The 23,809-nt window shown below is 40.7% G+C and overlaps 1 protein-coding gene across 1 annotated transcript; it reads right to left on the bottom strand.

Moving 5' to 3' along the window:
* Positions 1-6,248: 6,248 nt before the first annotated feature.
* On the bottom strand, positions 6,249-10,080 carry LOC143804056 (serine/threonine-protein kinase SBK1-like). The gene is made up of 3 exons (XM_077281794.1): positions 9,963-10,080; positions 7,774-7,976; positions 6,249-7,022 (listed from the first exon to the last, which is right to left on the bottom strand). The coding sequence occupies exons 1-3, from the start codon at positions 10,078-10,080 to the stop codon at positions 6,249-6,251; spliced, it is 1,095 nt and encodes a 364-aa protein (XP_077137909.1).
* Between the last annotated feature and the right edge of the window lie 13,729 nt (positions 10,081-23,809).

The following is a 23,809-nucleotide window of genomic DNA, read 5'->3' as shown; positions in this document are numbered from 1 at the left end:
ACTTTGAGGGGCCCTGTGCCAGTGGCAATGCGAACGAGTGGGCCCCCCCCTGCTTGCTCAGGATCACAGCACTTGCAACTTTTAAATACTTACCTTTCCCTGCAACACCGCCGTGACGTAGTCCGCATTTCCTGGGCCCACGAAAAACTTGAGCCAGCCCTACTCCCCCCACAACTTTCCCCCAATTCCCTATGCCCAACTATTATTATACAGTTAATTAAGATTGGCAAGCTTCAGAAACAAGAATGGATGTTTTTGGCATTAAAATGGGCACTGTAGGTGTTTTCCTGGCCTCCACTCACTGCCGACTATGCTTCCCCATTGACTTGCATTGGGTTTCGTGTTTCGGTCGATCCCCGACTTTTAGCGATAATCGGCCGACTGCACTCGACTCGACTCTGGACAAAATCGGGTTTCCCAAAACCCTACTCGATCTTAAAAAAATGAAAGTCGCTCAACCCTAGTTATGACCTCATAAAGTGACAGTGGTCAGAATTGGAAAAATGGCCTGGTCAGGAAGTTGAAAACAGGCTTCGGGTTGAAGGGATTAAACAATGAAATCATGTTTTTTTTTTATGATTTCTATAAAAAAGAAAAAAAATGAAGGAATATGCATTTATTATTGTCATTTCATGGTACAGCGCAGACGTGTATCAGATATTACTTAATTATATTATTAGGGCAGAACTAATGAATCCACTATAAGAACTGACGCTGAAGGATGATGACGTCCTCTGTCCTTTCCAATTTACTGGTTACATGGTTATTACTGCCATGTACCAAGCAAGCTGGACTGGGCAGGGGGAAGTCTTCCTGTGCAGTCCGAAGGTTCCCAAACCTGTCCCCCACGTCTCACATCCGGGGGGATTTAGAAAACAAACCAGTGTCATCTGTCAATCTGCACTGAGTTACGAGAGCTGGAAATTGATATATGATCATGAACCTGACGGCTGATACATCCAGTGTCTGACACGTGCTGCCTGTGGATGTGTGATATCAGCCAGGTATGTTGGACTCTGAAATGCTGAAACATTTTAAACCTACTTTAAAAGCCGTTAAGGACCGAGCAGCGCCATCCATCCAGGGCAGGTAGCAGTAAGAAGATGCCTAGGACCCGCCTGTCAGACTAGTCTCACTTTACAGCGCAGTTCTTTCCCTAGAGGCTTTTCGAGTAATCAAACAGGCGGGTTCCCAGCGGCTTCTTTCCATTACCTGTCCAGAATTTACTGGTCCCTCCCTATACGTGTGCATAGGTAGTCACTGGCAGCGGGCTGGAAGAAGCTGCTTGAGACTAATCTTCAGCACAGCTTTTCAGAGTCAAACATACATGTCTGGGATCTTACAACCACTGCCCAATATGTGCCGTCCCTGGATTGGACACCATGTATCAGCTGTCAGGTTCTCTGCACCAGTGAATTACCGCATATGTAATCAACCGTAACGTACAACACTTGACCGTCACTTCTGGAGTTCCCACCTGAAAAAGAAAAACTTGGATACATTTTCAAATTAAGATTCATATTAGCTCTAAATTGACCAAGTATGGAGCTGATCTAGATTACCGATCCCCAAACTACAGCTCTGGTGTCCTCCCCAAACCACTGATCCCAGCACACTAAATGGGCATGCAAGGATATTGGCAACCACTGGAGAGACAGGTTGGAGATGACCATACCCGGAGAATACAAGATCTTTAGATAAATAACCCATTACTAACCAGACTTCTTCAGGCCAATTCTAAGAACAAAAATGGCAAATTTGATGCTGACTGTTCAAAACACCTAATGATTGTAAAATACTTACACCAGAGAAAATGAAGGGATCCAGCAAGAGCCACATCCTGGGTCAGAAAGTAATGGTCATCACACTCCATAAGATTGAGGGGTGTAAAGATAATGACTCTGTATCTGGACACACACTGGATGGACACTCGTGGATCATGGAGAAAATTTTCCACATTTGTCATTCAGTTTTAGGGTCTCATTTTTATGGATTTAAAAGAAAAATGTTAGTTAATGGAAATAGAAATGGTAGGCAGATGATCCTTATACTAAATGATGGTATGCGAAGGGGTGATTCTGTGGTGTGCAAAAAAATAAATAAATAAATAAATAAATGTACCATATTATATTCTTATAAAATGGATGATGATCAGGTGTCGATGGTCATTTTCTGGCGAAAAGCGAAAGTAGAAATTCTTACAATGGGTTTTCTGTTTGTTAATATAACAGTCTAAAGGGGAAATCTAATGTCCTAGTAGTGACTTATAGAATATACAGCTCATATATAAAGCACAAACCCCATTCTATACCTTGAAAATAAAATAAAAATTAGATTTACTTGTTGACAAATAAGGGCTTGTTCTTTATTAGACAATTTAGAGATATATTTTTCTTATAATTTTCTTAGAACACTGTACGGTAAAATGACAGGTGGAAATCCAAACTACAGGTGAGAAAAAAATGTGGGGAAAACATGAAATTAAAATGTTTTTTTTTTTACTGTAATCACACTGAATAATCCAACTGATATAGAAAAACATACTGCCGTGATGAAAGTGACCTGCCTCTCATCTAGAACTGTGAGGACCTGCTTTACCATGGTGAGGCTATGAACTATTGCGCCAGTCACCAAGGCAGTACTGAAGGGCGAGAGTCATCCTTTGTTGATGAACATGCTGCTCGGTGTGTGACATCGGTGCACACGGGCATGCTCATCCAAGGACGTTAGCTCATTACTACAGTCAGCACTCCAGCACCACCCAGGTGAGCGAGGTTATGGAAGTTCTAGAACTTTTCTCACTTCTGGTAGGATGTTAAAGGACAATAGTTATAGTGTTACCAAGTGAGATGGCAGCACGTTGGTGATTTAACTGTAAAAACTTTCCTTTTAAATTACAATAACTGAACCACTTGGTGGACTTTATCTTTCATATCAAAATGTGATATAAAATGATGCAGAGATTTTCCATCACTGGAGCTTTCTCTGACCGTGTTCACATACCTTTTGATTTGTACAAGTAGTACATGACCCCAGGCATCCTCTTTGCCCATCTTTTTAATGACTGATATAATGTCTTCCATCTACTTGGATTGGAAAGCCACCTGGAAACCAATGATTCTGATGCAAAGACAAAAGATAAACTCTATATTACTTGATAGAAAAATATATATCGTATATACTCGAGTATAAGCCGAGATTTTCAGCCCATTTTTTTGGGCTGATAGTCCCCCTCTTGGCTTATACTTGAGTCAAACCCAGGGGTCTGCAGGGGAGGGGGAGCGGGGGGCTGTGTAATTATACTTACCTGCTCCCGGCACGGTCCCTGGATGTCCCTGCTTCCAGCGCTGCATCTTCTTCCTGTACTGAGCGGTCATATGGTACCGCACATTACGGTAATGAATATGCAGCTCCACCTCCCATGTGACCGCTCACTACAGGAAGAAGATGCAGCGCTGGAAGCAGGGACGTGCAGGGACCGCGCCGGGAGCAGGTAAGTATACGGGGAGGGGGAGCACTGCGCGAGTCAACTCTCCTCCGTTCCGGTGTGGCTCCGTCTTCGGCTTCCTCTGGCTGTGACGCTCAGGTCAGAGGGCGTGGTGACATGGTCAGTGCGCGCCGTCTGCCTGAACGTCAGTGCGGAGCCACACAGGAAAGAGGAGCAGGTAAATATTAAAAGTGCCGGGGGCCTGAGCGATGGAGAGGTGAGTATGTGATTTATTTTTTTTTTTATCGCAGCCACAGCATATGGGGCAAGTGCCTGTATGGAGCATCTATGGGGCCATAACGTTTGTGCAGCACTATAAGGGGCAAGTGTCTGTATGGAGCATCTTGGAGCTTTTATTTATTTTTACTCTTGAAATTTACCGGTAGCTGCTGCATTTTCCACCCTAGGCTTATACTCGAGTCATTAAGTTTTCCCAGTTTTTTGTGGCAAAATTAGGGGGATCGGCTTATAATCGGGTCGGCTTATACTCGAGTATATACGGTAATCACTACCTTCGGTCTAACCTAACAGACAGCCGAAACAAAGAGATCCAGAATACAATTAAAATAAAGCTTTATTACGGAACAAAATCCTATCCAGTGCCATAGTGCACAAGCACCTTAACATGAAATGGGAGGCCAAGTAGTATATATTACTAAAAGCATATGTTGCATGGTAGTACGTACAAAATCATATATTAATCTGGTGTCACAGAAGCTGCCTAAGCATGCACATAGTATAATCAGTACAAACATAATAAACCAGAGACCATAGCAATATCTACCTGCAGTTGACCCAGCGTCCCACCTCACCCCAACGCGCGTTTCGCAACCAGCTTCTTCCGGGGCGTGTCTGGGGCGGGTAAATGTGGAGTTTTTATCGTCAAAAAGCGCCAATAGGATGTAATGCCAGGGACGTGATCGCAAGTGTTGCAGGATATTACCCGGCTATGTCGGCGCTTGCACCTCTCTTCCCCACTTCCTGGAGTAAACGTCACTTCCGGACCTGCGCTCAATGGAACACATGCTGGTACACAGCGGTCCAATTCAGAGCGCATCCGAAAGTGAACAGGACGGGGGAGTGGCGCATGCGCACAGCCATGGAAGCACTGCACGGGAACGGTATCCGAAAGTGAAAACACATACGTACCGACATTGGGACAGTAAACGCTGCTAACGAAAGACCGTAGTGAAAATAGAGCTAACCTCTTAGTGATAGACGCTAAATAACAGGAGCTTAACATAGTTGCCTCGAAAGTGCGGCGTGCTATTAAGAATAATCTAATTGTGTTAGGTTCAGGAGTGATAGCGCCATAATATAAGATAACTAATAAGGTGAATATTGAAATTGTAATAAACATTACTTTAAAATAATCAATACAGTGGCAGTGCATTGCCAGAGTGAAAGACTGTGTCGATCAAAGTGCCATTGAATGAATTACAAAGTGACTGGTGCAGAATAAATATAAAATTTAATCCAGATAAAGTGCCTCTAATAAAGTGCATATTCAATATTAATTGTCCGCAACAAATCCTCATAAACTATCCATTTTTAAACAGCAACACTAATATTGTATTTCCATAGTGCACATAATGCCCATACCCCTCAAAATACTACTCCTACATAGCCCATCCGTAAGTCCACATAATATCCGGATACTTCATCTTGAAGTTGTTATAACATCGTTTAAAGAAGGGCCTTATACACAATCATTTAAAATCACTACAACACTATAAAGAGGGAAATAAATAAGGGGTAGTGTCCATAATACATTGTTCAGTAGTTTTTAGGGAATGCAAGTGTCCGGCTCCATGTCCTTCACAGTGTTCATCCATCCAATGTCAGACAGGTAAAGGAACTTGGGGAAAGCCGCCTGGAAACCGGTGATCCTGATGCAAAGACAAAAGAGAAACTCAATATTACTTCATAGAAAAATGTAGGATACTTCCAGTTGGTTATAGGATAATATGAAATTAAATATATAAAAAATGTCAGCCCAGTAAAGTGTTACTAGAAAGATTGATTGTGTGACCATATAGCGAGAGGACAGTAAAGCCATTATAAGCAAAGACTATAAAAATGTAATACATTAGTGGTCTTATCCAGTTCACCAAAAGTACGACCCAGGTTAGTTGGGTTCTGATCCAAGAGGTTAAATGCTGCAATATGGGTCAAAATCTTTGGTTCGGGCTGAGAGATTATCTACACGTATTTTCATTTAGATCCAAATAAAATAAAGGGTGAAAGCCATTTGCATTATTGGGTTTAGGTTCATATAAAGACTTCTCCTTGAAATTCAGTTTCTGTGCATGGCTAGCAGATACTAAAACCTGCCCACGTCTCTCATCTATGGACTTTATAAAATAAAGGGAAATGCATATTTACACCTTTGGTAAAACAGCATAATGGCATTTGTACTTAAAGGGAATCTGTCACCCCAAAAATCGTATATGATCTAAGGCCAACGCCATTAGAGGCTTATGTAGAGCATTCTGTAATGCTGTAAATAAGCCCCCGATGTAACCTGAAAGGTAAAAAAACAGGTTATATTATACTCACCCAGGGGCAGTCCCACTGCGGTCTGGGTCTGATGGGCGTCACGGTCCGGGTCCTAGCTTCATACAATCCCATCCTCTTCCTGCCGCGACTCTGGCTCAGGTGTACTTTGTCTGTCCTGTTGAGGGCAGAGCAAAGTACTGCAGTGCGCAGGCGCCGAGAAAGGTCAGAGAGGCCCAGCACCTGCGCACTGCAGTACTTTGCTCTAAAGGATTTCAACTTCAGAACCCAAATCGAGGTTGGCGTTGTCAGACATAATCAGCAGTGCATCACTGGACCGAGATATGGCTTCCTCTGAGGCATCGCCTATAATGATGCACTCTATGTCTCCTCGGTTCTCCACCACAATATACTCATCTTCTCCTTCAATGATGATGATTTCTGTCTCCAAATGTTCCATGTCCACATTGTCTACAACAATGTCATGGGATTGATCAGACACATGGTCTTCACCCCATGGAAAGTCAAGAGAGTTCATAACTATGTTCACTGAACTCCTGCTGGTGGGGTCTTCAGAGAGCAGGCAATGAAAAAATTCATGAGCATAGACGGAAAACTTGGTCCAGTGTCCTGGAGGTGCAGTGTAGTTTTCAAAACGCTGCCAGTAGATAAATTGTTGGAACAGAGGATCGTATTCTACTGCTCTTTCCCATGGAATATATCCAGTAAACGCGATGAAAAGAAGTACACCAAAAGCCCATGTGTCAATGCTGGGCCTCAAAACTAGTGCATCATGGCGTCGCAATTGACAGAGCTCCGGGGACATGAAAGGAATGATAAATGACATAGAGGGCACCAGAGAACCGATTGTTTGTGTCAGGCCAAAATCACTCAGCTTAACATGGAAGCAATCTTGGTCCATTAATAAAACATTGTCTGGTTTTACGTCTCTATGTACTAGCCTTTGATCGTGCATGTATTCTAGCGCTCTGGCCAACTGTAGCGCACAACGCTTCACCTTCACTTCTGGAATTCCAACCTGGAAAAGTAGAGGAAACCATTATATACATGATCACTTTACTAGAAAATGTGGAGACACTGCTCTGGACCCTTTCTTTTTCCTTTTTAGCTCAACATCACATAGATATTGGTAACATAAGTATTGTACTACACACAGGGAACATATGTTTTGCCATATTCTACTGTTTCCAGTTCTGCTCTGGCCCCTCTCCTCTTCAGTTCCCTTTAGCTCTCACTGGTAGAAGTCACGGCTAATGATCGCTAACTCTCTTGACACAAATCTGGGAGCCTCATTTATAATCTCCTAGACTTACATTGAGAAGTGACTTCTGATTCTTCCAGCAAACGCTGGAGCGAACCAGGAAGTCACAACCTTGGTCACATGATGCACAAAAGGATCAGGTTGGCACTGGGAATAGCAGAAGATGGCAACTGGTCAGTATCCTATTGCACAAAAAACATCAGTAGTGCATAACTGGTGGTGACATGAAGGAAAACCCTACTGGTCCTGTAATCTAGGATAGTAATTTCCAATCTCTGACATTCTAATCTATACAAAACCACTAATATGGCAAGAAGGGGCAAGTAAGGTTTTTAGCTAGAACTATTAAGTCACATGTTGGAGAACCCCTTTCTTGGCGTAGAGATAAGTGAAACTAAACTAAAACCTTGTTCCTGACTGCAATTCTTTAGAGCATCTTCAAAAAAATATGGCCACAATTTTACATAGTTAAATATGCAAAAACATTTAGTGATTCTGAAATACTTACACCGGGTTCTATTAGCGAGTGAAGAGTTCCTGCAGGGGCCAAATCCTGGGTCAGGACGTAGAAGTCATCCGAGTCCACGTAGATGGGGTGAGTAAAGATGATCCCTTCGTTTCCTGACAGGTGGATGGACAAACACAGCTCACGGAGAAAGTTTTCATGCTTTGTCCGTCTCTTCTTCATCAATTTAAGGGCCACCTTGTTTCCTTAATGAAATGAGAAAAAATTGGATACATCAAAACAAATTCTTTGTAGAAAGTGGGCCTTACTCTAAATATTGGTCTTTAACCCCTTAATGCCTTATGATGTTTATAGCTGTCAAGATCTCCGGTCACTTATTGCTCCATGATTGATGTATCCGTGGTGCTGATAGCCCTGGTACAGAAGTTGCACCATATGACTGATGCACAGTCCTGCTCCCGCTGTTATGGCTAGGATGGGTGAAAACACCAGTACTAGCAGATTAACCCCTCATATACAGCTGTTAGTTGTAACAGAGGCACATGGGCTGACAGATTTTTTTTTGACCATGGACAAATACAATTATTACTACACAAAGTGCAAATCCTATTCATAAAGTGCCAGTGCTTTAGCGTTTCAAAACACCTAATATATTTAGAGGTATTGCTAGTAAACAGGAAAAGCATCATATACAGTCAAATTAATTCAGTTGAAGTATACTGGGAAAGACAATAGTTCCAGATAGCAGACCTATGCATACATGGGGATTACATATCACCTAATCCATGGCCTTACCCATGTTGTCCTACTTGGATCAGGTAGTCCACAGCCCCAGTGCACGTTTTTGCATTGGCTTCTTCGGGCGGCTTAGTAGGACAACATGGGTAAGGGCTTGGATTAGGTGATCTGTAATCCCCATGTATGCATAGGTCTGCTGTGTTGGACTATATATAATTTGACTGTATATGATGCTTTACCTGTTTACTAGTAATAACTCTCCATATATTGGGTGTTCTTTAAAACACTAAAGCACTGGCACTTTATGAATAATATTTGCACTTTGTGTAGTAATGGTATTTGTCCATGGTCCAACTCCCATGTCTGCTATACGCTCTTGCGGGATGAGCTAGTCGTCCTGTTCTCACTAAACCATTCATTTATTGTTTGCCTTATATGTAATGTATTTGTATTTTTGTCTATATATTTATTTTTTTTTTTAAATGTACCACAAAGTTTATTCAAAGAATAGTTACTCCTTGTTTTTTTTGGTGTTCAATCATTGTGATGGCGTGTCCATAATGCAATAGGCTTATCTAGACAGTGGGCCTTGGTACTTTTGATTTATATACAATGTTGATATCTGTTCTAGTATTGTTGTTATTGGAAGCTTTGCGGTACGACCACGGATAGCTGCAGTGATGTAAAAGTTACATCATTTTTTCATAAGATCATGCAAAGTATGGGATAAAGTGAAACCATAAATAAAACAAATCAAAAATATAATTCCTGGATTTTGTATGCCCCCAAAAATGTCACCAGTAGAAACTACAATTTGTCCTGAAAAGTTGATAACTTCCCTTCCAACAAGGAAAGATATTCTGCAGGTTGATTGGGAATTGTCTTTTTTTGTATAGTATTTTGTTTTGCTACACTCACAAAAATGCAATAATTTGTTTTTGCACTCTTCACTATTTAGTGACATATCAAGTGTTTAAAAATGTGATATAGGATTTCTTTAAGATAAAATGTACAAAAGAAACAAGTAACCAAAATGTTGTATTTACCAGAAAATGGCACAGCTGAAAACTAAATCTTGTCATTAAAAATAAAACAAAAAAAACCTCATACAGCTCCATTTTCATAAATGATCAATCTGTATGAAGGCTATTTTTTTTTTTTGCAAAAAGTTGGATAGTTGTGTAAACTCCAAAGTGCCTAAGACCAATACAACTCAACCATAAATATCCCAGAACTCATATAAAATGTTTAAAAATACTATGGATTCTGGAATGACTGTGAAAGAGAAACCAGAAGACTCTCCTAAAGCCCCCATCCTTAAGGGGTTGAAAGGTTCTCAAGTGTATGTGGGATTTGAAATTTCTACAAAATTCTAGTTTTTATGAAAAATGTAACTATTAAACAATCTGAAGGCAATAAATCAATATATCATAGAAACATTTTATGGTATAATCAATTTATGACTAATCCACACTTGTAATATTTGACTTTACCTGTCTTCTTCTCGGTAGCCATGACCACTTTGCCGTAGGTTCCGCTGCCCAGTGTCTTCAACAATTCGTAATCCTTCTCACTAGTGTGGGTGAACTCAAATGCATGAACTGCTTCCATCCTAGCTTATGATGGGTCAGAATCTACTCGAGAAAACCCACCTGAACCTTTGTGAGATTGTAGCTCTTGTGAAATGTTGAAACAATTAGTGACGTCGCTTCTCTAGGAGTTGAGTTGAGTTGAGTGCAAAGAAGACCTTGTAGTAAAGATCAACCTCACAAATGACTGCAAGGATCCAACAGTCTTTTATGGACACCATGGCCATGAGATTGAGTTTCCACCCCTTTACAAGGACAATGGTGTGAGTGCCCCTCTAGTCATATGGAAATGAGGAGCTCACTAATAAGTTCAGGAATAGCTCAGGTATAAAGAATGTCTGGGTGGAGGCCATGCTGGATTTTTCCAGTATCTACCATTTGTTGACTTAATCTATTTGGTTTACTTTAGTGTCATTTGTTATGCAAATATCGTGTGTGAAAGCGGCCTAAATCCAGCAATACTCTCTAGATTAAAGTAATCTACATGTTGTACATAACAAGACACTATATATTCTTTTATGTCAAGTAATCACTCCAAAAATGTGCATCCTGTCTTTCAAAACAAAGATCAAAAAGTTGTGTAGCCCAAAATAACACCAATGAAAATGTAGCCATTGATCCTGCCAAAAAAGATGTTGAGCCAACAGGACACATACTTGATATGCATGGGGGCATTATTGCTTTAATTGTGGCACCCTTAGTGTTATTTAGCAAGTAGCACTCAGACACAAGTACTTATAAAGTAATAATGAAGGAAACTTGGGGCAATTAGAACCCTGAAAGGGCACATGGGGGCTCCTAAGATGTGTTTGCATAGCATGTGTCTTTCCCTCAAAGCAAGAAATGTTTGGTGTCCTCTGGTCTAAATATTCTTCTACGCATGAAACCAACTGGACCCCAGACTGATACAATGCATCCAACCACAGAGACCTTTACATCTGTTATGTATATAGTGCCTAGGATGTCGTCTAGTCCGGTTATATTTTTATCGCTTCTCAGTGGTGTCTTCCATGGTCACACCAGAGTCAAAACAAAAGAAAGTCAAAACCGTACCCTTTCATATATAAATTGAAGGTCTCAGCGGACACAAGGGCGCACGTCCAAAACCAGGGAGCTCATCCCGGCCAGTATCAAGACCACAATGAACAAAAAGCTCCTATTTTTTCACCATCCATTGTGGCGCTGTCTTTTTGTTCTTTGTGTGCCATGGTCACACGTCATCATTATTGACATCAGGCCAGCGCCGTCTCCTGAACTGCTTTTTTCCTGAATCTGTGACAGTGGATCCATTTTTTAAAACCCTTTGGCACATTGCACCACTATGATTTATCTCTAAGTGTCGGTGATACAGATGTGCGCTGGATTTCTTGAAGCCATCCTATTCATTAAATATCGGATAAGAAAACGGATGGACACCGTTACCCCTAGTGTTGGGCAGGACCAATAGTTCTGTAGAGCTACCTAACACTTGAATGGAAGGACCCTTGTACCTCAATACTTCTTGTGATACTGATTGTTCTGTACAGCATTTATTTGAAAAATGTTATAACGTAAAATCCTGCCCGTAAAAAACTGCCCGCGGCTGCGCTATCTTTTCTTTTTAAGCTTCCCTTCCTACCTGAGTCATGAGGTCGGTCCAGCTCCTCATTCCTTCCCCCAGGCAACAAGAGAGGCAGCCTCAACAGTTCCAGACATGGCTCGATACAGATACCCGCGGTCCGGTCTTCCTCCTTCCAACATCATATTACATTCTGGGTTAATTCATAGCTCCACATTTCTATGTTGCACTTTTATGGTGCACTCTGCAGACTGACATCTTTGCAGACGTATAAAATCTAAATCGCTGGTGCTGGGCACAACAGGTAGGTAGATGACGACTACCTGCTTGCTAGTGCTTAAGCACATTTTTTTTTTTTCACAGTCCCGAATATACCCTTTAGTTTATGGACATCTATGGTTTGATGTCTTTGTCTCTCTGTGTGTATTAGATGGGATGTTACCAACATCTGATGAGAATTTCATGTCAATAGCACCTTAGATAATTGGTGGTGACATGTTCCATACTTATTTCACTATGTCACTTTTTCAAACCATTCAGGTCTGCAATTCTCCTGACAAGTAGGGTTCTTGTCTATCAAATAACCTGATGGTCTCCACCTGCCATAGACCCTCAGACACAGCCCAGGTGCCGACATTGTGTGCAAATCATTATGGAAAGTAAAGGGGATTAGTTAGTGCTAATTGTACAAGTGATGTTAGAAGAGATTAACATAACACTTGGGATGTGTTGCTGTTATGTGAGCGGTCACAACATCCAGCCCTCATGGGGGAATGAGCTGAAGTCGCCCCATGGCCGCTCCATTGTATTCATGCCCTGATATTAACAAGATGTTCTCTGATGATCAGCACCAGATCCCTTCCTGGAGGGGTTTCATTTTTTTTTTTTATTTTTTTTAGAGAGCACTAGGATTGTACAAAGGTTTATATTTTGTAGGACAAGAGGTAGTTTGGAATTACCTCAATAATTTTACCATACAATATACTGAAACTATGCGTAAAAGCCAATCCGAGTGGGAGGATATGGTAAAATAATGAAATTCCGCCATTTTTTTTCTCTCCCCTTTAAACAAGAGATCATCATTATATTTTTATTTTTCCTTCAATGGATCTGTGTATTGGAATTTGTTTTGCTCTGATTTTACTGAATACAATAAAGAATAAGCAAAACATTGTATGATCCCAAAATAGTTTATTTTTCCTTATGAAGGTGCGGGGGATGAAGAAAGTCAGGATTGTGTGTGAGAGGGGAAGGTTCTGTTCTTCTGACCAATGTTGTCCAGTTTTGCAGATGCAGCGATATCACAAATTTTTTGATTTTACAGATAAAAAATATCTATCACACTCCCCTTAAGTCGAAACTAAAATAAAAAGTTAGTAAAATTAAATAAATTTGATCCCCTGAAAACTCCTAAATCTTCGATTGTTTCATTGCTACAGGCATAATCGGGTTCCAAACAATATTGGTTCTGTAGGTTCTTTCATAAGCTAAAAGACGGCAAAAAAAATTCTGTTGCACTAGAAAACCTGGTACATGTTTTTCTTATGTCTTCAATTCATAACTGAGTCACATGTAAGTCTGAGGTTCGGGTCCCGGGGACTCTCTGTGCTCTGTATTACAATATTACAGTGCGCGATTACCAAAATGTCCATATTATATAGGTTTCTGATACTGGAAACAGTCAAGGGTCGAGGGCACCATAGGACAATAGTTAAGGGGATCAACCCAGGGACCAGGTTCTCACAATACATACACAAAAAAGGCCGAGGCCACTAAATGGGTGATCACCACACAATGCAAGAATAATCAAAATTTTATTGAGCACAAAAACATAAGAGCGACACAGTTAAGGTACCTTCACACGAAGCGACGCTGCAGCGATAGCGACAACGATGCCGATCGCTGCAGCGTCGCTGTTTGGTCGCTGGAGAGCTGTCACACAGACCGCTCTCCAGCGACCAACGATGCCGAGGTCCCCGGGTAACCAGGGTAAACATCGGGTTACTAAGCGCAGGGCCGCGCTTAGTAACCCGATGTTTACCCTGGTTACCAGCGTAAAAGTAAAAAAAACAAACAGTACATACTCACTTTCACGTCCCCTGCCGTCCGCTTCCTGACACTGACTGAGCTCCGGCCCTAACAGCAGAGCGGTGACGTCACCGCTGTGCTTTCACTTTCACTTTAGGGCCGGCGCTCAGTAAGTGTCAGGAAGCAGACGCTGGGGGACGCGCAGGTGAGTATGTACTGTTTGTTTTGTTTACTTTTACGCTGGTAACCAGGGTAAACATCGGGTTACTAAGCGCGGCCCTGCGCTTGGTTACCCGATGTTTACCTTAGTTACCAGTGTAAAACATCGCTGGTATCGTTGCTTTTGCTGTCAAACACAACGATACACGGCGATCGGACGACCAAATAAAGTTCTGGACTTTATTCAGCGACCAGCGACATCACAGCAGGATCCTGACCGCTGCTGCGTGTCAAACTAAACGATATCGCTAGCGAGGACGCTGCAACGTCACGGATCGCTAGCGATATCGTTACAAAGTCGTTTCGTGTGAAGGTACCTTTAAAAACATTTAAAAACGTCACACATGTAACTAAACAGATACAATCATAACCCATAATAGGGTAATACCCAAAACAAAATGACACTGATGATGTGTAAACCTAAATGGTGAAAGAAAACATAAATTGAAACGAGAACAAATGGATTTAAAAAATAGTCGAGCTTACAGATGGATCCATAAGGGCAATAAGAGGCCGATGGTCCTCGAAAATTCTTCTACCAGAGATGTTTCTGTATCACATGAATTACAGTCAAGTGATTTTTTTTTTTATCTTCGGAGCCAAGCGGCGGGGAAGGCGCTACAGGAGGGGTCTACGAAAAAAATAGACATTACTAAAAGAAAGAACACCAGGACTTACAGGAATTGGTCCCCTAATTACAAGAGGAACACCAGATCAAATCGGAGACGTTAATCTTTACCACATTCCAACAGACAGGTAGGCTACAAATCATTAACCTCTCGTCCTGTGTTATCTGATGTTGAGACCTCCGTTTTGGAACGTGGTCTATCTTTTTGCCCGATGAACACTCTGGACAAATTCACATTGACCAAAGATCTCTATTTATTTTGTAGGCAGCTGACGTTTAAATTACTATACCATCAACCTGCTGTCATTGACAGTCTCCCACTAGATGAAAGACAGGTGTTCAGGGATCTTGTGGCACTCCTGGAAGAAAATGATACTGGTCAACCCAAAAGACGCTTTACTGGTAAATTGCCTTCTCAAACTACACCTTCATTTTCTTTGTTTCCCGTAGTACAAATTTTCTTTGACACAGTATCCAGGGAAATTCAACTTTTAAAACCAGACCGCTATGGGAATAGGAACATTAGTAAATTAGAGTATGCAGCTATTTCAAAATTGGGCTCCAATGGTGATCTTATCATTAGAGAAGCAGATAGAAGGCAACATTGTTATCTGGCCAATTGATCTCTACATTAAGGAAGTCAAATGTCAACTAAATAACCCTGCTTGCTATCAGATTTTACCCTCAGATACTACCATGCTCTTCAAAAAGAAGTTGGATGATCTACTGGATACTGCTTGTGCCTGCAATATCATCAATAAGCAAGAACAAGATTTTTTGACCAATCATCATCTGAAAATTCCCACCTTCTATATGCTCCCCAAAGTGCACAAGTCCATGTTGGAACCACCAGGTAGGCCTATTGTTTCTGGTATTGGGGGGTCTATTGGAACAACCCTGTATTTATCTTGATTTTTTTCTTCAGCCACTGGTTGTTTCTTTGGGTTCTTTCTTGAGGGATTCTTCACACCTTATACAGCAGCTCCAGAATTTAACTGTTCCATCCCATACCCTAATGGTAACCCTGGATGTAGAATCCTTGTATACCAGTATTCAACACAACCTTGTCCTACAGGCGGTTTCCTACTTTCTTGATTCACAGACCACGGGGGACAGGGGACATGACTCCTTTATGTTGGATCTCCTACATTTTGTATTGGACAAAAATCATTTAGTTTTTGACATGGTCCATTATAGTCAGGTATCCCGAACTCCAATGGGCACACGTTGTGCGCCCTCGTAGGCAAGTTTGTTTATAGGGTGGTGGGAGCTCATGGAGGTGAATTGCCCGGATGCATTTTTTCAATATATTATCAAATGGTTTCACTATGTTGATGACATTCTATTCTTTTGGACAGGCACTTTGGAAGAATGTCAGGCATTTATTGGACAATTGAATGCCAACTCTCTCAACATCTGCTTAATGGCACACAATATTGCTACAGCGAAGAATGACAAAAAGAAGGGCAAAACCCTCAAGTCAGTAGCTGTACACTATATAAGTGAACATAATTGCAACATTGCTGGAGGGGTGGCAATATCGCTACTGAACTTCTCAAATGCAAATCCAAATGGATCTTTAACTTGCAATGTGTGATGACTCCCGGATTAAATGAAGACCTGTTATTTACTGGTTTCTAGAAACAGATTTAATTATATGTTTTGGTTTTTTTCATGCATTTCTCTGGAAGGCATTTGGATGTACCGTAAGTTTCTTCTTACCTCCTACTAAGTTTTGTAATCAGCGGAAGGTTATGGCACAAGTGCTTTTAAACATCACCAACATTGGGATTTGCTTACTATCTCCTTTCCTAGGGGGATACAAACAGCACACAATTTGGGTTTATCCATTTTTACAACTTCCTTTCATTATATTGACAAGGTTATAATGTACATTTTTTTTGTAATAATTTACATTAAATTACTGTAAGGTGACTATGCATCAATAATGTACGCACCTCTTCCTAGATGTTGCCTGTAATTCCTTAGAGTCCATTGATCCACTTATCTTATTTTTTGTATTGTTATCTGGATACTCCGGTCTCTGGCATAAACATTCTTTTCATTATTGTGCAGGCGCTGTTACTATTGTTTCTTGCATGTTTATACTTACTTGTTGCCGGTATATGCTGCCACCAAGTGCTCTTGCGTCAGTACACTTGGGGCGCCTGCGCAGTGGCACGGGACTTACTTCTTTGACTTGCGCAGTATTGGCACAGTTGGAGCATGCGCTGGTTATATCGTTGGATTTCCGGCGCCTCAGTGTTACACACATCCTGTTCGGATCAGCTGTTCGGCTTACCAAAGACGCGCAGAGACCAATACCGTTAATTATTTTGTGCATATATTGCGCTCAAAGCGTTCCTAGAGCAACCCGCCCCTGATGAAACCACTGAGAGTGGCGAAACGCGTCGGGCTTCCAGACTCATCCTTGAGTCATTTTTTCTGGGATATGATTGGATAACAACTGTGTCATCTTTGACGCTACATTGCATGGTTTATACATTTATATTCCCCCAATCTTTCTGATTGTCCTGACATACTTCATCAGTATGATGTGCTGTTTGTATCCTGTACTTTTTCACCATTTAGTTTTACATCATCGGTGTCATTTTGTTTAGGGTATTACCCTATTATGGGTTATGATTGTATCTGTTTAGTCACATGTGTGATGTTTTTAAATGTTTTCAACTGTGTTGCTCTAATTATTTTTTGCGCTCAATAAAATTTTGATTATTCTTGTATTGTGTGGTCATCACCCGTTTACTGGCCTCAGCCTTTTTTTTTCTTGTGTATATATAATTTTCTGACACGTTGTATAGCTGATGAACCCAAGCTCTAGCGATAAATACAGCCCAGAGTAACGACGAGATCCATCATAATTAACACAAATCTTTATTGATAACAATAAAATCAGAACAAATTAAAAAGCAGAGCGCCCCCTGGAGAAGACACTATATCCAGACTTATAATTAGCAGTATGTTATTATTTGGATACTGTCATAATGAATATTTATTATTGATATAATTTATTATTATTATTATTATTATTATTATTTTTATGACTCGACCTTATCAATCTCATGAAGCAAGAAATACTTCTGGTGATCAACCAATTACAGTCACAAAACACAATTGATTAAAAAAAACGTCAATTGTGCAGAATATACTGACACATACATTTCCTACCAAGCTTAATAAATTAAATAAATAAATGTGTGCAGACAATGGTAAAAAAAATATCATAGCCAGAAAAGGAAATAAAATGTCAGTTGCTCAATATTGATTGGCAGCATGTTTATCAGACCTTTCAAAGGAGCTGCGGTAGTTGTATAGTGCCCACACAAAAAAATACATTCAAAAATATGTGAGCAAGGAATGCTAGCTAGCTAAGAAAGATAGTCTATGAGCATTTAACACATAATCATGCCCTCATTAGAAAAAAATGAAGAGAACATATGTTCCCCAATAATGAAATCCAAGGAGAAAAGTGCAAAGACAGCTCAAGTACAGTCTGGAGAAATGCCTATCAGGAGGAGAATACTGTGAGATAACATGTCAGGTGTAGCGTCTCCACACCCCGACGCGCGTTTTGCCACTAGGTCCTTCCGCCAATGTAAATGCATCCACATCACCATGAAGAAAATATTTATATACAGTATGTAAGGGTAACTACATAATGGATGTTAAATGGTCACGGGTTTGATATTCCAATAAACTACATCAGCATTCCACCCCCCCTCCCTTTCCATTGCTTCCAGAAGTTTCCCATTATGATCTTCAAAGTATAGTATTCTGAATGAATGGAAATAAAGCAATTAAAGCATAATATCCTAAAGGGGTGTTCCGGTTTTGATAAACCGCTCTACCTCTGCTCCAGTTTAAAGACAAAACAAAAAACGTTGCAGTTGGGACATCTGGGTAAAAGTCTCCACTGCCGCCGCTCCCACTGTGCTTGTGTCTGCAGCGTTGACGTCATGTTGGTTGTGCTGCAGTCAGTTACTAAGCTCAGTGTTTCTTCCTGTGTAGATGAAGGAGCCACTGACCCCACTGGCTGCAGAGCTGTCGATGTGACACTGTTGGTAGCAGTGGAGAATCGCTCCTGGACCTGGGGTGAGTGATGTGGTGTTTTGTGTGTTTTTTGTTTTTTTTTAAACCGCAGCAAGTTTTTGAAACTGGAAAACACAAGATTTGCATTTAAAGTGATTGGTACCAAATAGTCAAAATATTGGAAGCGCACACATCATAGTTAAGATTGTGACGACATAAACCATAAGTTTACCCTCAGTGCGGCATCTAGCGGTATGAAGTCCTGATGTGTGTGCGTTGGTGCAGTAGTTTGCCTACTATGGTCCTAATTCAGCCCTGACACTAAGGCCTCCTTCACACGTCCGTATTCCAGTATGTGAGCCATCTGGTTTTGTTTTTCATTATAACCTATGCTGCTGTGCACATGTCTGATTTCTCCAGCTGCACAGATGACAAAGGTTAATACACGTCCCCGGAAGAAGCAAGGCGAAACTGCGTCGGGGTGGGGAGACACCGGATCCACTTGGTGCCTTCTGATTGTGTAATTTACCTTCTATGTATAAATATTATATTGAGGCTCCCCCTAATTTCTTGATAGATGGTTAGTCCCACGCTATGAGTAATGCATCTTCTATTGCTCCATTATATATCCACTAGCACTTCATTATCATGGTAGTTGATCTCTATTATAAAATAGTATATGAGCCGGGATGTTTTCCTGTATATTATATCCTACATTGCATTGATACCTCTCTACCTTGTATTGAATGTGACTTTGATTTCTTTACATTTGTAGCGTATTATCCCTTGGATCCCTCTGTGGCCTGTAATCTCCCATTATTATTTTTTTGAAGGCCCGCTGCTCTTTTTTTTTTCTTTTTATGAAGTGTTCCTGTTTTCATTGTTGTCATTAATAAAAATTTACTATTTAATTTTTTTTTGGGGGGGGAATCTTTTTGTCTAGTAACCTATTTCTGTTACGGATTGTTGTAAATGGATCTTAAGGGTTAAGTCAAGTCTAAGGGTCCATGAAATTACATATAGCATACAAATGGCATCCATGTGCTGTCCGTGTTTAACCCTGCTAGGTATAAGAGAAGCTTTGTCACTTAGTGGTTTTCCTTCATGGATAAAAAAAAAAAAAGTGACAATGATTGAAAATTTTGCTTGGTCTTCCAGACCTTATCTTGACCTCCACTGTTCCTGGTAATTGCCATTTCTTAATTACATTTTGAGCTGAGGAAACGGCAACTTGAAAACTCTTTGCTATCTTGCTTTGTGGGCCTCCATCGTTTTCATGTTCAGAGTGTTCCGCAGCTGCTTAGAAAAACCCATGGCTGCTGTTTTTTTAGCACAAGGTTGGAGGAGGCTGGGTTTTTATAAAGCAAAAAAAGTCGCATCACCTGTCCATTCCGAACGATGAACAAGCCATAACCGTAACTAATTAATTAAGGTCTGAAACCTTTGTCAAAGTTATCTGAGAACACAAATCTCCAAGGGTGCCCAAACTTTTCTATCTGCCCATTTCACTGTTATTTTTAAAATGTAGAAAATGACAATACATAGTGTGTATATATACAGTCATATGAAAAAGTTTGGGCACCCCTATTAATCTTAAGCTTAATGTTTTATAAAAATTGTGTTTTTTTTGCCACAGCTATTTCAGTTTCATATATCTAATAACTGTTGGACACAGTAATGTTTCTGCCTTGAAATGAGGTTTATTGTACTAACAGAAAATGTGCAATCTGCATTCAAACAAAAGTTGACAGGTGCATAAGTATGGGCACCCTTATCATTTTCTTGTTTAAAATACTCCTACCTACTTTTTACTGACTTACTAAAGCACTTTTTTTGGTTTTGTAACCTCATTGAGCTTTGAACTTCATAGCCAGGTGTATGCAATCATGAGAAAAGCTACTTAAAGTGGCCACTTGCAAGTTGTTCTCCTGTTTGAATCTCCTCTGAAGAGTGGCATCAAGGGCTCCTCAAAACAACTGTCAAATGATCTGAAAACAAATATTATTCAACATAGCTGTTCTGGGGAAGGATACAAAAAGCTGTCTCAGAGATTTAACCTGTCAATTTCCACTGTGAGGAACATAGTAAGGAAATGGAAGAACACAGGTACAGTTCTTGTTAAGGCCAGAAGTGGCAGGACAAGAAAAACATCAGAAAGGCAGAGAAGAAGAATGGTGAGAAAAGTGAAGGACAATCCTCAGACCACCCCCAGAGGGCTGCAGCATCAACTTGCTGCAGATGGTGTCACTGTGCATCGGTCATGGGGCTCATTTACAGTCATGAATATGTGGCTCCACCCCTATGGGAGGTGGAGCCACATATTCATGACTCTAATCGGCGGCCCCACGTGACCGCATACAGTAGAAGGTGCGGCCAGGAGAGGACACTGCGAGGGAGGCGGGTGAGTATTTTCAGGACAGCGGGGGGGGCGCACAGGGGGTGGGAGGGCGGCGGACAGATAGATCTTTCTTTTAAACACTATTATTCATATCTTCTATGCAGCAAACGCTGCTGCAGGGAAGATATGAATGGCGGCTTCAGCACCATGTGGGGGGGACAGCGCTTACTGTAGCGCTGTCTCCTGCACGCCACAGGGACTGCACACGGACAACGTCCGTGTGCGGTCCGTGTTTTACACGGACCCATTGACTTTAATGGGTCCGTGTAATATGTGCGCTCCCACGAACACTGACATGTCTCCGTGTTTGGCACACGGTGACACGGTCCGCAAAAAATCAATGACATCTGCACAGATGCATTGATTTTAATGGGTCTACGTGTGTCAGTGTCTCCGGTACGTGAGGAAACTGTCACCTCACGTACCGGAGCCACTGACGTGTGAAACCGGCCTAACAGTGATTTTGACCCCGGGTGCCCAAACTTTTACATGCCACTTTGTCATGTCGCTGCCCTTGATGTCCCCATACCTGTCATTACGATAATCCTGTGAAAGCCAGTCTGTGGAGATCGTGATTTTCTTTGTACACGGCAGTACTGAAGCCCTGCTATGTATATAGCACAAGTGAACGGATGATCGCAGCTTCAAGTCCCCTAAGGGACTAGTAAATCAAGTAAAAAGTGAAAATAACAAGTTTTGAGTTGGTGTTTACATTTTTTTTCATATTTTTACAATGACTCCACTTTTTGCCCCATTAAAAATAAAACAAAAAGAATACACATTTAGTATCGCTGCATTTGTAAAAGTCTGATCTATCAAAATATAAAATAAATTAATCCAATTGGTAAAAAGTGTAACAAAAAAATCAATTACTTTAAAATTACGGGGTTTTTTTTGTCTGCGGCAACATTGCAATAAAATGCAATTAAGAGGTGATGGAAAGTTCGTATCTACCCCAAAATGGCATCAGTAACAATGTCAGCTCAGGATGTTTAGGTCCTTTTTTGTTTTTTTTCTCTAGATACTTCTATGTGGAGCCTAAAATAAAATGCATGTAAAAAAACTGCAGTTACTTCTTTAAGTGCAGAATAAGAATTTTTCTGTACTACAAAAACCATATAAAAAAGCAGGTTCAAATCTGCACCAAAAATGCATCAAATAATGGGGAAAAGGGTAAGAAAATACCAGAACTATGCAATAATCACCGCGCCTCTGACATCTCCGCCTGCCAGGGGAAAGAACATCATAGACATTCCATAATAAACACAGTGATACAGATAATGTAGCAGCCTCAAATTTTGACAAAATTTGGGGTTTGTCCTAATCCAAACATTTTACTATTTGGTGAAAATTGTTGGATTACAAAAAGGTTGGAAAGGGGTTTAATTTTATAAAAAAAAAATTACACCTACCCTGCCCTCTGTCATTAAGAAGACCCGCTTTAGTCAGGTCATCTTCTCTGATCTAGTCTTTACTGGTCTACTTTCGTGGTCTTCCAGTGCCCTGCATCCAAAGTTGAGTGTAATATTGTTTTGTCCTTTGTTTCTCATGCTCTGAGATCTAGAGAGACCATGAAGCATAATAATGCACATTTTATAAAATCACATTTCCAGGACAAATCTGAGTGAATCTGCAAATTCACTGATTTCTACAAATAATGCAAAAGCTATGGTGCAGTCCTACCATTGTCCACTAGAGGGTAGCAGAACACAACTATACTTCTGGAGTGTGGCTGCTCTGATTAAAACAAAATTTAAGATTGGATTTCAATTTGCTGACTTATTGCATTGTCTAATAACCTACTAAGTAACTTATTTTATGAGTCAAATGTTTACTGGTTATTCTGTTATTCTGTTCATGGAGAGCAGATAGGAGTGCGTGGGCTACTAACCTTAGAAGTCATCACATACATGGACAAGAATATCTAGGTTAAGAGCCGACCAAGGATTCACAAAATCCATGTGCAAATTTCACTCGAGAACTCGGAATAGCCGTGCATTATTTCAAAGGCCCATTGATTACAAAAGCAACTGTGTAATGCATTTCCCCTTAGGTGGCGCCATAGGGTAATTCAATATTTGCAGCCTGATCTGCAAACAGTTTCTCCAGGCTTGCCAATCTAATTTTTCATTTTCTTTCTTTTTTTTTTTTTCTAAATGTCACAAACCTCCAACATTTTTTACAGAAATAGGAAAAGCATAATGAATCCTAAAGGCTAAGAAAATGGATATAAAAACATTAAAGGGGATCTGTAACTAAGTTTTTGGTACTTAATCTGAAAGCAACTTAAAGTAGGAGCTGAGAGCCTGATTCCAAGGATGTGTCACTTATTAGGCTGTGTGCTGTAGTTTCAATACAATGTTTTATCAACAGGAGATTAATCACTTCAGGACTAGATGTCAGGTGCAAACTAGTCCAGCTAAATCGGTGTTACTCCGCCCCCATTACGGATTGGCAGCAGTGTACACAAGAATGTGGGAATGTGAAAATGACGGTAACTGCAAATACAATAACCAGCAAAAGCTCCTAAAAGCTTCATAAAATAAAACAAAACAGATCATGAGTTCGTCCTTTTTTTTTTCTTTCTTTCAGACAGTGGAAATACATGCCATCTTCTCATGAGCTGTGCAAAAATTTGAAAGCAGTTGGCAATACTTTTTTTTATTGGGGGAGCCTTATAACAAAGAAAGTTGTCCTGAGAGCACAAACTATATAAAAGGTGTGGGGAGCACAGTAGCCTAGTAATATTTAATACTATTCTTAAGAATCCTTGTATCGCTGAGGTCAAGGAGTTAAGTGTTACCAGTGGCAAAAACTGCAAGGAGTTTCCATGTTTTCCTAGACATTGCCTTTTGGGCCAGTCCCTTCTG

This window comes from Ranitomeya variabilis, chromosome 2, assembly GCF_051348905.1.
Source record: "Ranitomeya variabilis isolate aRanVar5 chromosome 2, aRanVar5.hap1, whole genome shotgun sequence".
Classification (NCBI taxonomy): domain Eukaryota; kingdom Metazoa; phylum Chordata; class Amphibia; order Anura; family Dendrobatidae; genus Ranitomeya; species Ranitomeya variabilis.
The sequence above is the reverse complement of the archived record's forward strand: the minus strand, read 5'-3'. Positions and strand labels throughout refer to the sequence as shown.

What these genes read in the sequence shown, in the direction of transcription:
- LOC143804056 (XM_077281794.1), bottom strand. Translation starts at nt 10,080, where the DNA reads ATGGAAGCAGTTCATGCATTTGAGTTCACCCACACTAGTGAGAAGGAT. An exon ending in GGCTACCGAGAAGAAGACAG is followed by an intron (nt 7,977 to 9,962) that starts GTAAAGTCAAAT and finishes CATTTCATTAAG; the next exon opens with GAAACAAGGTGGCCCTTAAA. An exon ending in ACTCGCTAATAGAACCCGGT is followed by an intron (nt 7,023 to 7,773) that starts GTAAGTATTTCA and finishes CTACTTTTCCAG; the next exon opens with GTTGGAATTCCAGAAGTGAA.